General features: G+C 38.9%; 2 protein-coding genes across 4 annotated transcripts in view; one reads left to right on the forward strand and one right to left on the reverse strand.

Annotated features, from left to right (window-relative positions):
- slc6a19b (solute carrier family 6 member 19b) lies at window positions 1–4254 on the reverse strand. Its single transcript, XM_033326369.1, is given in 13 exon segments — window positions 1–696; window positions 776–938; window positions 1203–1225; window positions 1227–1366; window positions 1450–1654; window positions 1765–1921; window positions 2017–2145; window positions 2243–2355; window positions 2599–2709; window positions 2794–2975; window positions 3051–3188; window positions 3257–3397; window positions 4017–4254. Coding segments are annotated over 13 exon segments (1899 nt in total). The 5' UTR covers window positions 4216–4254; the 3' UTR covers window positions 1–498.
- A 1579-nt stretch (window positions 4255–5833) lies between these two features.
- fhod3b (formin homology 2 domain containing 3b) overlaps window positions 5834–15851 on the forward strand; it is a 73809-nt gene continuing 63791 nt past the window's right edge. For 2 of the 3 annotated variants that reach the window (XM_026372922.1, XM_026372923.1), the window contains exons 1-2: window positions 5836–6405; window positions 12186–12292. In XM_026372922.1, the coding sequence (XP_026228707.1) occupies window positions 6241–6405; window positions 12186–12292 (272 nt within the window). In that variant the 5' untranslated portion in view covers window positions 5836–6240. Of the gene's footprint in view, window positions 6406–12185; window positions 12293–15851 lie in introns of all 3 variants that reach the window. The other variant, XM_026372924.1, reaches the window with a different exon arrangement.

Here is a 15851-nt window from a genome sequence, read left to right on the forward strand (position 1 = left end):
TTTAATTTCTTACACAATGCAGTTATACTGCATACACCAATGTTGTTTGCACACAACAACAGAGTTATTTCAGTTAACAATATAACACCAATAAGCATGATAATTCTTAATGACACTTAATCACCCAAACACTATTCAAAACTGAATGTTCTATTCTGTGTCATTTTCTCACTAATTACTATCAAATCACATCCATTTTTTTTAACTAGAGTTATAAATGACACAAGCAGTGTAATTCACATTTAGAAATTCTAGGCAAATACAGTAACAATTGGATTTATTTAACAATATGCAGCTGATTTCATTCACCTTTTAAACACGCCACACTGTTTTAACATCACAACAGTGCCCCCAGCTGGACACACAGGGGTAACTTCATTTTATGGCTTTAAGCTAGCTTTTATCTAGCAGAGACATTTGCATCTGTTATAATCATGATTTATTAACTAAAGCTTCTTCATAAAGATAGTGGAGCTTTGTGAATTTTACCAAACAATATTAGGCTGAGGATTTTGTGAGTGCATTACTCATGTGAATTTGGTCAGAGATTTTGTAGAGATGTGACTTCTTCTTTGTATTTATAAATTTCCTGATAGCAATGAAAGGTATAGCAATGCTGGGTATACCTGCCAATATAAAGATGATGCCATAGATCCACACTGGGTATGGCTTTTCCTCAAGTGTAGGGAATTTTGTCTGCAAAAGAGATTACGATATTTTTAGTTTTAGATGGGGGGCTAGAGTGATCATTAAAAAAAACCCCCAACATATTTACCGAGTCAGGATTCCATGTTTTGTAAAGAAGCTTATCAGAAACTTTAGTGATGAAATAAAAGACTAAGATGAAAAACATAATGAGTGGACTGATGACTCTCCAGGACACCTGCCAGAATAAGTTGGGTTTGTGTCCAATCATGAACTGTATATCATCATTAAACCTAGGAGGACAGACAGACATATAATATACTGAGTTTGGATTAGTGTGTACACAAATTAACAGCAAACAACATTCTCTAAATACACTGTGGAATTGTTTTGGTAGTTTTTTAGTGTGGGATGTTGGAAAAACTGCATTTGTTTATAGAGTAAGTGTGTTATTGGTATCTATTACCACTCTAGTCTATTGTGACTCGGCAACTAGTAAAAATATAAAACATATACACAGATTTGTAACAATTTACATATCTGTATTTTAATATTACCTGTCTACACCATATATATATATATACCACTGAGACCATCTCGCAGAATGCAACTATTAGCAGAGGGATAGATGCTCCATACATGTCAAAGAGTGAGAGCCAATAGTTTCCTGAGCCTTGGACAACTATGAGACCAACCAGACAGCACAGCATACACGTTACACCTGAAGAAGAGCAAAGGATTGATGGAATATACTGTACTATAGCTCATTATTAGAGAAAAATGACAGAATGGATATGGAGTTACCAGTGACAGCCTCTTTTGGCCATGCCTTAGGGAAGACGTTGAGGTCTTGCAGTGGTACTAGAACTCCTTCAATGTTACCAAACATTGAAGACAGGCCAAGACAAAAGAGCATTATGAAGAAAAGTACAGCCCACAGTGATGCGAAGGGCATCTTGGTGATTGCCTCAGTGAACACAATGAAGGCTAAACCAGTTCCTTCAACTCCCTAGGCCAATATAAATTTTATAGTAAAAATCATTTGAACACATAAGATTTCCTCTAAAACTGAAGCTGCTGGTGCATACATAATCTTACTCTGACCTAGTAATTTCTTACCTCACTGAGAAAAGTATTTTAATCACAGGTTTCCAAATGCAAATCTTGAATCACGTCAGGGTGTGTTTTATTAAGATCCAGAACAGCCTGATTGTAGTTGCTGTCAGTGATATTGCCCTCAGCAAGATCAAATGCGTTTAGTAATCCCAAGATATTTCTAAAAACCAAAGTTCATTTGGTTAACAACTTGATCTGTGTATGAGCTGCTAAGATGTATATGTATACATTTATGTATAAAAAGACACAATATACCCAGAAAGACAGTTATCAAATTTCTTTGTCGCTCTGAAGCCGATGATGGTGTAAATGACAGTTGCAGCATAGACAGACGTGATACCGTTGATGATAGAGATGATCACTGCATCCTGTTCACAGTTGTTACTAATAGAAAAACATTTGTTTTTGTTTTTTTTTTACATGTATGGGCATTCATATGTAGCTATTAGTTACACAGGGTTAAACCAGGCGACAAACTTACTGCACTGAGTTGTAGCTGGAGAAGGAGATGAGACCACCAAAAGCCAAAGAGAAGGAATAGAAAACCTGAGCACCTGCATCCAGCCATGTTGATGGCTTTGCAAGCTCTTTTAACTGGAAGAATTGGTATATTAGATGGGTACTGATCAAATATCTACGTAAATTTAATAAAAGGTTATATTTAAATTACACTTTGTAAAATAATGTATGCTTTATATTTATTAGGATGTTTATCAACTATAATTTCATAAAATATTCTTACTGTAACTCCCAAGCATTAAAATACACAATTAGGTACATTGTGTTTGTTTAGAAGATGAGTGTGGTTGCTAAAATCATTTTAAAATTGCAACTTACATCTGGTGTAAAGAGAAACTTCACTCCATTTAAAGAACCCTTCAGAGTCAAGCCTCTGATCAGAAATATTGTCAGCACCACATAGGGAAGAGTTGATGTCACATACACAGCCTCAGGGAAAATAAATAATTCACAAAATTATTGTTAAGCTGGATTAAATGCTCTATTTTTATTGTAGGAAGCAACATGCTGTACCTTCCTAGTGGTCTCAATACCACGAATGATGCAGATGTAGAGGACAGACCACGCACAAACATGACATAACAGTATCCACCACTGCAGCCCACCATCCTCTTCAATGCTTGCAGTTGAATTCAGGGTCTTTCTTTACCAGAAATAATCCACAGGGGAGCTCTTCTCACACTCGGGGATGAATCCTGTTAGAAATTATTAACACAACATGTGTCATTAAGCCTAAATCAGTTTACATTCTTTTGTAGTTGTAGCAGTACCTGTTACATTTGCATTTTTTGGGCATTGGCTCCATGGCAGAGGCTCTTGAAATGAGTTGAAGAAGTACCACAGAATCCAGGCAATGATGGTGTTGTAGTAGAGACTGATCATCAGAGATACGCACATCGATGTGATTCCTGCCAATGTTTTAGTTCTTTTAATGCAGCTTTACTAGTTGTAGCAAACTCAAACAAATATTTCTTACCAATGCCAGTCAGATATGGGTGAATTGAAGCCCAAACCCCCAAGCTGCCTGTTCTTAAACGCTGACCGATGGCAAACTCAAGATGGAGAAATGGGATTCCTTCAAGAACCAGCAAGATCAGAAATGGTATCATAAATGCACCTAGAAAAAGAAAAAAAAAACAAATTTTGCCATGGTCAAGTAATAATCTCAGTTTCTTTATATTTGAATACACAGTATCCTGAACAACAAAATATAAAAATTATTTTGGAAATAAGAGGAAAAACGATGACCTTGATGTTAATCATTCAGGATGCACATGCAGACAGTAAGTTGGATAGTAAATACATTTACATTGCAGTTACAATGTACTATCTATTTTAAACTTATTATAAGCCTTTAAAGCACTTTTACAAAGTCTTTCTTTCAGTGACAGTAAAAACAAATATCTCAGAGCCCAGAGAGTTCACACTGCTGAATGTGTTTTCAAATTCTTATTAATGTGTTTTACAGTACAAATCTACAGATTTGTATCAGTGTTTTTAGACTTGTAGTGTCTGCTACTACATACTCAATCATCCCTAGGAGCAAATAAAGATAGAAAAAGACTAAATTAACTACAAAATGACAGCAAATAATTCAGTAACACACAAAAATATCTACACACTATCTAAAATTTATTTCCAGATGCTTACTTTTGGCAGGTACTCAAGGTTCTTGTACTCTTGTACTTATAGTTAAATATAAAATAATGGCCGTAAACCATAAAAGCATCACTTGCCTCCTCCATGACTCTGACACAGATAGGGAAAGCGCCAGACATTTCCTAGTCCCACGCAAAACCCCACACAGGTCAGCATGTACTGGGCTTTGTTGTCCCATTTTGGTCTTCCTCCGGCCTCCTCCTCCTCCAGCTTATCCAGCTGCTGATGGGACAATATCCTGTCCTCCAGACCTGGGTTGGGGAGTTGTATCTTCATGATCCTTCACTGTAGTGTTGTGATACATGTTACTCAGTACTCTGCCCGATTGTGAACTGTGGCTCATGTGATGAGTTATACTTTACCCTTGTTATAGATTGACTAGGCTGTCTTGTCATAGAGCATCAACTGGAGCTGTGCATTTGAGCAAGAATACATGTAACAATTAACCAATGTCTTATCCAGTGGTGAAGGGTCAGTGCACAAAAGTCACAGTTTCTGTTCCACACAAATTCTAGTCAGACAAACCTTATTTTTTTTGTATTACTATCCATTACTATGCTATTTATACCACTTACAGTCTACATTACAAATGTGAATGATTTGCTTTTTTATTGCTACTAACTAAAGAGTCAGTTTCGGAATAGAAGAACTAAAATGAACATTGAATGTTTTTCCAAATGAAAAGTCCTTGAATCTGTACATGAATTAAAGTTAACGAAGCCTCCACATTTTAGATTTGTGCACTATGAGGCACATATGGAACAAATCTGGCCCAGACCTGTTCAATCATCTTATCATCAGCATCAAGTTGAATTGTGTTTATGATACTTTTTTTTTTTTATCACATCTGTCACAGTAGTACATTTTATAGCATGAACTTAGTACTTCATTTTAAGGAAAGGAGTTGAAGGGAAACTGCATTTCTCAGCAATTATAACATCATTGGTCGCCCCTGTATAAAGCATTAATGAATAATTGAAAACACAGTACACAGTAAGTCATTAAGTCATTATACTGTTTTATAAAACATTTATCAACTGTGCAAATGATTCACATTTCAAAAGAGTTAAAAACACAGTAAGTGAAGACATTGCTGAGGTTCACTTTCAGTCTTAAGTAGTTTCTCCTCTCTTTGATCAGCTGAGTTTGCACATTTGTCATGTGGAATGGGAAAGTATTTCTACATAAACACTTCATTATAATAATCCCCTTCAAGCTGTTATCGGTCATCTATTAGCCGGATTGTTTATGGATGCTTCAAAGATGCAGAGTTATTGACAGATGCATTAATGAACTTAATAAAATGTCCTTTGACTTTCTTCCAACTACACTGTAGTGTGTTATAGTGCAGTATGAATGATTTATTAAAAGTTTACATCTGTTTTAGAAAATATGTTACAGTAAATTGTATTAAAATTATTTGGGTGTCAGTAATGTATCTAACATAGCTCTATGCATTTGTCTATCAATCCCAATCTCTGTATCCACCAGAGGTGGTAAGTACATTTAATCAAGCATTGTACTTGAGTACAATGTTGAGGTACTTGTACTTTACCTGAGTATTTCCATTTTATGGTATTATATGGTAACTTTTACTCCACTACATTTATTTTCTGCAGGATTAGATGGTTATAAAAACCATTATCTATTAATGCATTATTTAAGGATGTGTCACTACATCAGCTCAGTCCACACTGTAAATAACTAGAGGCTACTCGGATGCAGTGATAGTGTGTGTACCTCACACACCTGTGGGATCAGTCTCCTGTTAGTGTTTCGACTTTGACTGCATGGTGCGTTGCTTCAGTGCATCCTTTTTTTTTTTTTTTTTTTTTTGACTTTTTCCACTTTCTCCAGTGGAGGCCGCCATTGCGATTGTAATATGAGCTGTGTCGGCCGGCTGAGGTCTGGGGCTGCTGTGTCCCTTGGCTGAGTTTATGCTTGAGGAAGAAGCCGCTTCGCATCGCTCTTCGCAGACAGACGCCAAGTGTAGCCGTCCTGTCCGCAGCCTGCCTCAGCACCTCGACCGCCCGCGATGCCCTTGGATACTGGCGCCCCGCTCGCTCCCATGCCGCTCTGACTAATCGTCATCTCCCAGCGCGGTACCCTGGATCTTTACTTTTGGACTCATCTGCGCAGCGTGAAGCGAATGGAGAAGGTCCAAGGATAACACAGGGTGCAGGATTTGGCTACTGCAGGAGATCTGCCGGTAGTTTGCGGACCGGGGCTGCGCGTCTGTCACAGGCTGTGGTGTCACATCCACTGTTTTGATCATCTAAAACCGCCTTGCATGGATACACCATGGCTACGTTCATATGCAGGGTACAGTTCTTAGATGATACTGATCCATTTAACAGCACCAATTTCCCCGAGCCCACCAGACCACCTCTCTACACTTTCAGGGAAGATATTCCTTTGATAAATCAGATTGCTGGAGTCCACCGGCTGCTGAAGGCACCACAGAAGGTATGCAGTATACTTTTTAATCTCTTGTCTTTGTTTCCTTAAATTGCCCCAGTGAAAAGTTAAAACCTACAAACTGCTAAATTAATAATTAGCTTTCCTATGTTTCTGGGGTTGCTACCAAACAAACTTAACCGACCATAGATTGAACCAGTGGCATGAAGCAGATTGGTGATATGTGATGTTGATGGAGCATCGACATGCATTCAAACCTTACAGCCTTGTATTATGACATTGTGAAATATTTGGTGGCTTTAGGGTGAATGGAGTAGACCTCCATTATTGGCCGAGGGGAGGCAGGCATCTGTTAATGTTTACCACAACCACAACACTAATCCCCTTTCAGTTTAACCTGCTTTTCTTACTATTCTTTATCTAGACTTAGGAAGATTTTCCAAATCAATTTAGAGATGTGTTGTGCCAGTTGAGCTGAAGGAAGCAATCATAATAGATTACACAATTTAGTCAGATTGAGTCAAATAATTGCTTGACAAATCTGAAAAATCTAACTTTCTCTCAATGAGCCTACTTTGCATTCATGCTATCATGGGCAGTCTTAAAAGCCATGTAGGAAACTTCTGCTATTGGCACTAGACGACCACAATTAGAGTAGGTGGGGACAAATGGCCAGTTGGTCAGTTGTTAAGTGATGGGCAAGGGTAATTCCCAACCCTAGATCTGGGGATTTAAATTTGCAGCCATCTGATTACAATACAGTTTCTGAATCCAATGTTGACCAAAGTCATACCACATTTTTCCACAATTTTGCATTTTTAACATCTTTTGAGCCATATTCAGTCTGTTCAGATGAAAGCAGCATTGTTTTATTTTTCACATCGCATCAATCTTCATTTACTCCTTACTGCTTGAGGAGGTAAAACAGTACACATTTGTAATGGTTGCAAAAGTTGGCCCTCCTAAGATTCACAACTGGACAGCCAAATTTAAGCAGCTCAAAATAACAGAACGTTCCTCTTTGGTATGATGTTGCTCTGGTTCTCTAAAGAAAACCATTGACAAATAATATAAACCATTTTCTACTTTCTTGTTGGGAGGAGGCAGGCTATATCTCTTGAGAAATCCCTGTTTCTGCCTTCTGATTAGACCATATACATCCACACACATTTTCAAAGGCCTCATCTACAGACCTCGAAATTTAAATAAAGCAAAGGGGCCATAGCAGCTGATGTTGAGTCTTTATTGAGCAGTTATCTAAGTCTGGTTGAGAAGTTACATAAATAGAAAGTTAAATTAGGGTTTTCTTCCTTCTGTCACATCAATGGTGCTCCATCTTGTTTGAGTACAGTTGGTAAGATAAGTCATGGAAGCCTCAGGATGCTGTGGATCACCACAAGCCTGGATCTCATTCCGCCTCCTACTCAGCCTGACCAGCAGGATGGGTTGGGAACGCTTTCCACTGTTTGAGAGAGAGGAGGGAAGCAGGCAGAATTAAAAACACAAACAAAGAGCTGATGTACTTTGCACAGTTGACTGGTCTCAGTTTAACAGTGGGCCAGCTGGACCGCAAACTTCTGTAGACAGAGAGGGAGTACCAGTGGTGGGCTCTGCAGCACCTGGTTAGTTAGATTTGGTTGCATGGACATTAGTGGTTTGCAGTAAGTTGAGAGTGAGGCCTTTGTGCTTTTTGTGAAACAAAAACAGGTGGATAAGACTACCTCACCACATCTGAGCAACAATTTCTCTGATTCACACCCATAACATTTTGAAGAACACACTCTGGTGTGATCCAGTGAACGCCTGCGCCAACAAACCTGTTTTCTGAGCTCTGTCTCTGTGTTGCAGGTCAGTCTGGTATAAATAGCATGCTGCTAACACATGGTGTCAAGGGAGTCAAAAAGGCTAGCATATGCTGTCTCTGGGCTGTTCCTGTCAGTTTCAGCCTGCAGTCTCAGGAGGGGAGAGCTGTACCGGTGTATGTGGTTGTTGTTTGTTTGTGTGTGTTGGATTGGGTTGTGCATCAGATGGCTGCTGTTGTACAAAGTCAAACATCGGTAAGGAGTAACTGTGAGTTGTAAACAGCTGGCATTATAATACAGGGAAGCAACAAGAAGACACACCATGAATGCTTAGTGATGGAGACCTCAAAGTCAGTTTTTACCACTTTACATAAATGCCATGCCCTGTATTGTAGAAGTACTGTTAAATATTCTGAGTACTTCCATCGAAATTCAAACACTTCTTTTGCAATAGCCCATTTATGATAGAAATACCACTACATATCAGGTACAGCTGCAGAATCTCATCTAAAAACAAGCTTTTCAATTGCTTCTGAAAGTGGAAAGTATGATTAGTCCCTAATGTACCTGTCTCATTTTGTTATGAATAATGCATTGTCCTTGTCAGCTGATGTATTATGCATGCTGTCCAGAATTTGCTAGCGCTATTTCAAATCTGCAGATAATGTGTAACACAAATCAGTATACAGTACCAATAATCGTTCCTACTATATACTGTCTTCCATTTCAGTTCTTTTAGTTTGTGGCTTGGTGGCCTTGATGCCTCGCATCAGTCTGCACAGCAGAAGTCATTGGAGGGGAAATTTTGGGAAAATGGACTCTCACTTTACCAATTTTAATTTTTGAGCCAGTTGTTTTCCTGCATTTTTTGAAAGAAATTGTAGAGTACCATAATGAGAAGTTATGTTAAATGCTGAAAAATACAGGTTCATTCTTCATGCCTGTCAGAGCTCCTTTGAATTCTTTTACATATTGTTATGCAGAGTTGAGGTTTTGCTGGTCTCTGCATTTTGGAGGGTTGTGTCAGCAGAGGGCTCCTTTCTGAAGAATGCAGTGTCCATCGACGAACCCATCCACTGCGTGGTTGACAGGAATTTAAGATAACTGTTGTGGTTTCCCTTTAGTGCATCAAGTGCGTTTACTTGTGTTTTAAACAAGTTGCCTTGAGGAAAAGACCTCGAACACCATCCTCACCTTTTTCAAATAAGCTTTAAGCTTTTAGAGCAGCTTACTGTAATTCCCCTTGTGTGATTTACAATCCTCTTCAGTTTACAGACAAAAACAGGTAAGGTTGGATAAAAGAAGGTTAGCACTTGCACAATGCTATTTACAAGACAGTGTTATTATTAGATCATTATGAGTTTCAAACGTGTCAGTTGAAAACACTATATGCTGTCCAATTACAGATGTTTTTCCCCTGTGGAGTACAAAGAAATTTGGACAGTGATAGCAGTTTTAAATTGGAAATTGCATGCTGTTTATTTTTAGCCCTTCTGCCTTAACTGCTTGCCTGGTCAGTGGACCACAGGATAGTGGTTGAAGGGAGAGGCCAGACCTCAGTGTGTGAGCAGAGGACTTGTGGTTGCTTCTCTGGACTTGGCCATCACAGGGCCACTGTGGGTTCAAGTCCTGGGTGGGGAACAGCAAAGAAAGCCTCTGCTACTGATAATCTGGTAGAATTGTTCCTGGATTAGGGGCAATTTATGTGAATCAATCTGGGCAGTGTATGCATGGTAAGACCTGTAATCAGTAATCCAGGTAAATTATATAATGAGAACCTAAAGTGACACTGGCTGGAGAGTGGATTTGTGGATATATGGATGAGCAGATGGATGTACAGAAGGGGAATGATTAATGGCAGACTTGGCAGATAGTTCACTTTGACTTTTCTGCTGTTTTTCCCTTTGGCCTGTGAGTCAAAGCCTTGTCTGGGGAAATGCATTTCTCCGTTCCACAGTTAGCTAATTACTGGTTACAGCTGCAAATTCAGCCCAATGTTTTGTCTATTTCAGGTTGTGATACAGAGCGTAAAACTGAAAGAGAACAAACATTTTTCTGCCCTTTTATCCAATGCACGAACTTCAACAGTCTTTAAAGTATAATTTAAAAGAACTGTAAAAGCTACAAAGAGTTAAGAATACTAAAATAATGAACTGAACTACAGTAAAATCATAAATCTGGTTGTTGTTCGTAAATGTCATAGTCTCACAATATTTAGTCCCAGTTTATGAAAGCTTTTATACTTGCAAAATATCTTCTGCAGATGCTTGTAAGTATATTTCGCTCATAGAAGCAACAACGTTATATTCAGACACAACACTGTTATGATCGAGGGCTACTTTAAGCATTTTACATGACATCGGGTTCCTCTGACTGTTACTATGGTTATTTAGTTAAAATTTCCTCAAACAATCAAATTTTCCAAAGACATACAATCGCTGTTACCACAGGGATATATTTAATGTACAGCATTTGCACTTTATGACTGATACCGAAATAAGCAGCTGTAGTCGCAGACAAACCAGTGAGATACATCTTTAACAGGTTGTGTGCGGTCCCGCGGATGGCAATTTTCTAGTTTCTGGCGTCACTTTCTTGCACAACGTGTCACTAATTCCCAATGAAAAAATGAAAATGGAATATGAGTGCTTGTTATCTGTTTTTTCCATTTTTGATTTGAGCACAAAATGGGAAATCGGAAAAAAAATCGTAATCCGTTTTTTTATTTTGGTTTTCGAAATGAGAATTGGAAAATCAAGTGGGTTTTTTTTTTATGTTTTTTTTTTTTCGTTTTTTCGTTTTTTCGTTTTGTCTTACGTTATGCAATTATATATGTACAACAATTAATATACCAGTGATCTTTTAGTTTACCTTGCATGGTGAGCAAAAAAGAAAGCTCAGACTCAGTGAGAGTTCGAGAGAGAGAGAGAGAGTGAAAGTTATCCTAACAAACCACATGTTTTGTCTCAGTTCTCAAATGTGACACAGTACTCAAGTTCTGTAATGCAGGAACACAAATAAAGTGTATGAAGAGATCAAAGCCAGCAGACCTATAATGTCTGCCTTTCCCAGCCTTTTCCCTTCACATTCAGTTAAGTTACTGTCATATGTGTATATTTATATGTATGTTTAAATGCGAAGACAGATAAATCTTACAGACAGCTTATTAATTATATGTAAATAGTAACTCATGTGTATTGTAGTGTTCTCACAAAGCCTTTCCAGGCAGTACAAAAGTACTGAGTTTAGTATATTTGTGGGCTGTACAGTACACTAAGTTGTTACTTTAGACACAGTGACTATTGATGGAGCAGAGTAATGCAGCTCTTGCGTCTAGAGTCATATATTTGCCCTCCTGTAATGGTATTTGTTTTCCTGCTTCACTGTTGGAGCCGCCGTCCTGCAGGGCCGACAGACTCAGAATATAAATAGGTTAATATCCCCAATTTGGAGGTCAACCAGACAAGTGAACAGACACTCTCATTCTTCCTTTCCTTGACCACAGTCAGCTGATGACAAACCATTCAAGACCAGACAAATCATGCCTCCTCTGCAAAATCATCTTGTGTGATGATAGTTTATCAGCAAAGGGAGAGCAGAGAGATAAGAGGCACCAGACTGCAGAGCTGCTCCAAATCTGCACGACTTCTCTCCAACCTTGCACAGCTTGTGATTGTAGAGCGCTGACAGGAGCTGATTAAAGAACTTTTTATGGTCTACTACAGACTAGACATAAACCTAATATACACTGTACTCCAGGCGTTGACCTATAAATTGTCAAGTTTTGTACACAGTACATCTACAGCATCTACATTTTTACTCTTATCTCGTAGCAGTTACTGTACTTTGCTTGTAGTTGAATTTGCTGTATATTATGCTGGGAACAGAGACAGTCATTCTTCTGTTTGACAGAAGTAGGAGTGTCCCGGGATCATATAGTTAAGCATTCCTTTAACATGTTAAGGGTTTATCATTTGATGTTAGGGAAACTAATCATCGATTTTTTTGTATCTTGTGTCTGTTTAGCCTGATGACTGTGCCCTTCAGCTGTCCCATAATGGAAGCTACCTGGACTTGGAGTCTACACTGGCAGAGCAAAGAGATGAACTGGAGGGATTCCAGGAAGAAGGAGGGTAAGATAACGATCATTTCTGTCTCTGCCTCTCTGTTTGCTTTCACTATCACCAATCTTCAGATGTAAACAACTGCATCCATGCAACATGCTGAATTGAAAAACATTCTGCGTTATTGAAATAAATTTGGATTTCTGGAGTGATTTGAAAGTTTGTGACATTCTGTCTTTTAAAAATACCTCAAATACATCTGTGCGTTAACAGTCAGACATAATCAGGACGATGTGATTACTGTTTTTTGAGAGAGACATAAAGATTCAGGCAAGATAAAAGAGACGGGACACAGTATTTAAATCCTTGGCCAGGGACACCTCATAATATCCTGCTTTTTGTATTACTTTGCCTAATTTGGTTGTATTACAGCGATTTGAATCATAATGATACCCATTTTGTTCCAGGTTGAATTAGTAAAATAATCCCTTTTCCGGGCCTTAGATGATTGAGCTCTCCTGCCCAAACGCTGTTCTTAGGAGGTGGTTATGTCTGTTGAACGGCTGCTTTCACTAGTTTCTCTGAATCAGTCATTAGATGTCAAAAGGATAATCTTAGTTGTGTACAGCTTAGTAAAAGCTGTTGCGAAATTATATAATATACACATTCATGTTATTAAAATATCTATTTGATCTATTGTGGTTTTAGCACCTTCTTGTCCCAGACTAAATGTCTCATGGCTTTTGTCCATTTGCGTCCCTTAAAAGGCCTAAACCTGGCCAAGTGGCAACGGTGATGTCACCTAAACCCCTTATGAGATGTAGACACGTCTCACTGTTACCTCACTGCTCTCATTAGAAGAGGCCAAACTATAGTTGTACATCCACGAGCAACACAGCGTTCAGCTTATAATTTAACCAATTTGTTGTGGTTAAATGAGGCTTTGCCTTGACATTACTCCTAGACCTGGATGAGGAAGAGAAAGGTTTAAAATTCTATTAGTTTCATTTCAGTTTCATACACTTTTTTTGGCCAGTTACTTCATTAACTCCATATGTTTTTTCATGTACTGTGGAGTATGTTGATATATCATTCATGTACTGCCCTTTTTAGATGATCACAAACCAAAGGTTGGCATGAGAGTTCCTGGTCGGCTTGACCACAAACATGTATGGATTTATTTGTCTAACTTGGAATTCATAAGCTGCTCTCTGGCTCGGTGTTTCTATTGGACCTTGTGAGTGCTGTCTTTTCCCAGTTCCATCTGAAATGGTTAGGAGCTTATGGGACGCTATTGAGAGCTGTGAGGTTAAAGTGGTCCACTTCTCTTGTTGAAGAGCGAGTCTGCCAGCGCCTGTGTTGTGCCAGCTGGCACAGGCTGGTATGGATGTGTGTCATTAAACCCACACAGTGTTGTCTGAGGAGGTTGGGGGTGAAGGTGGTTAGCCAATTATTTTGTAAAAATAGGGCAGTTCTGCTCACTGTTTTTTTATTGTGCTGATGTGCCCAGTATTACATCCCCCACTGCTCAGTGTTGTTGATTTGTTGATTATTGAGCTCATAAAAGGTCTGATGAGGCATTTCACCTTTACTTGTTCCATGTGTTTTTGTTTTTACTGCATAAGATCTGTCAACAACAGTCTTTAAATCAAAAACATTGAACCTACAGAAAAGACTTTTCGTTTTTTCACCCTTTTTTTTACAGAATTTTACAAGTTTATGTCAAAGTAACACCCATGCCAGTTAACAAGCTTCAAAATGGTGATTTCATTATTTGTGTTTTAAGCCCAGCCACATACATTTTGGAAAGAGAATAGTGCAGAGCTGCCGGAGTTTCTGAACTCTACTAATTATTGGCCATTGAATCTGTCTGTAATTGATAATAATGACAGGTTACATTCTTGCAGCACCTGTGTCATACCTAGTGTCTTTAGAATCAGATTAAAGTGTGATCCTCTGACAGATCGCTGGAGAGCCAGGAGATATCCATGTCACGGGAGCTTAAGGACCATAATCACTTCCACGCAGTGTTATGAAGCTTAGCTATATGAGATTATGACTCATAAATCCCCTGTCCCATCTCTGATACAGTCTCACTTCAAGTTATACGCTGACCATACAGCCCAGACATGTGCTCAGACATATCCGCACAGCTTTTGGTACTGTAGTAAGTGTGCCATTCAGGTTTCTAGTTATGATAGATCGATTGACCCGATGCACTCAGTTTTCTGCATTTGTAGCCCTGAGCTGAGATGGAGCATGGGGGGGGGGGGGCTGACATGTGCTTACAGACTCTTATACCTGTTGAATATTTTTCTGGATTACATGGATTGACGAGCTGGAGCCTGTTTTCGAGTTTCAAGTGAACTTGGGTCTGATGGAATAGGAAAAATCTTGTATTGAATTCATGTGTGGAATTATGTGTTGGGCGTGATGTTGTTTTTGCTCAAATATGTGACATTGATTGGCAGATGATTAGTAAAGTAAGCCTTCAAGGGCATATTCCCTGGCCTGTCTTTAGAAGATAACAAGAAGTGCTGTTATTGACTGCATAATTGATTCAGCATGTTAACTGTGTAGCTAACACATAGCACAGAAGACACTTTTTAGCATTTTACTGCCTTGCTATTTATAATTCACATCTAAAAGCCAACAGTTTTGTGCTGAATAAGCCATTTTTGGCTTTATTGAGTGTTCTTGATGTGTTTGACAACAAGTTAGAAGTAAAGCACATTAAAAGCCAACTGTTCATGCTCTGTAGGCCTCAACTATTCAGAGTTTCTCATCATATCCTTTCATCTCTCTTAGGGCAGCTCCGCTTTCATTATTTTCGTTTTTTTCTGACCCACTTGGACATTGTATCATAGACAGCAGCACACAAGATTTTCATTTGAGAAGAAAAAGCACATTTGAAAAGAACCAAAGCTTAAACTTCAAGCAAGGAAATAAAACACAGTTGTCCCTTCTGTGTTTGCAGAGCAGTTTAAGAGTATTATTAACAGAATAGAACAGCTTGGTGACTGTTCGGTGTGTGTGTGTGTGTGTGTGTGTGTCGGTTAGTAAAGCAGCCCCTCTGAGAGAAATGAACCTGGTCTCAGCCTCATTCTTTAGCCTCTTTACCCCACCTGGTTTACTAAGGCACTGGGGGTCCCTGCGCTCATTCTGATGCTGGAGTCAGAAATGTTCACCAATGAGTGCTGAGTCAGTCACATCTGTGGGGCCTTCTGGTCTGGCATTAATTGGTCTTCGAGGGGAAGTGCTGGCTTTACTGTATTCCAAATAACTGTGTCCATTTTTCTGTGGGTACACATTTTGTGTGATTTTATAAACAGGACCAGTAATGCCTCCTTAGATAAAGGCAGAGAGCATGGAGCTGGCAGGCATCCACTGGTTCAGTTGCTGCTGCTCTGGGTATTAGGATTAAGGCATAGTTTTATGAGGGTGCTGTACAACAGAGCGGTGACAGGAGAATGGAGAAGAAAATAATTTGCAGTTGGCAGGTACAGTTGTTCTTGTAGGTAAAATTTGATAGTTACAGTGATGATCAGGTTCAAGCTATTGAGAAAAGCTTTATTGTTCACTCCTTCTGTTCATGTGCAGACTGAAAAAAAAAGACCATATGTTTTCA

The sequence above is a fragment of the Anabas testudineus genome, chromosome 16 (genome assembly GCF_900324465.2).
Source record: "Anabas testudineus chromosome 16, fAnaTes1.2, whole genome shotgun sequence".
In the NCBI taxonomy this organism is placed as follows: Eukaryota; Metazoa; Chordata; class Actinopteri; order Anabantiformes; family Anabantidae; genus Anabas; species Anabas testudineus.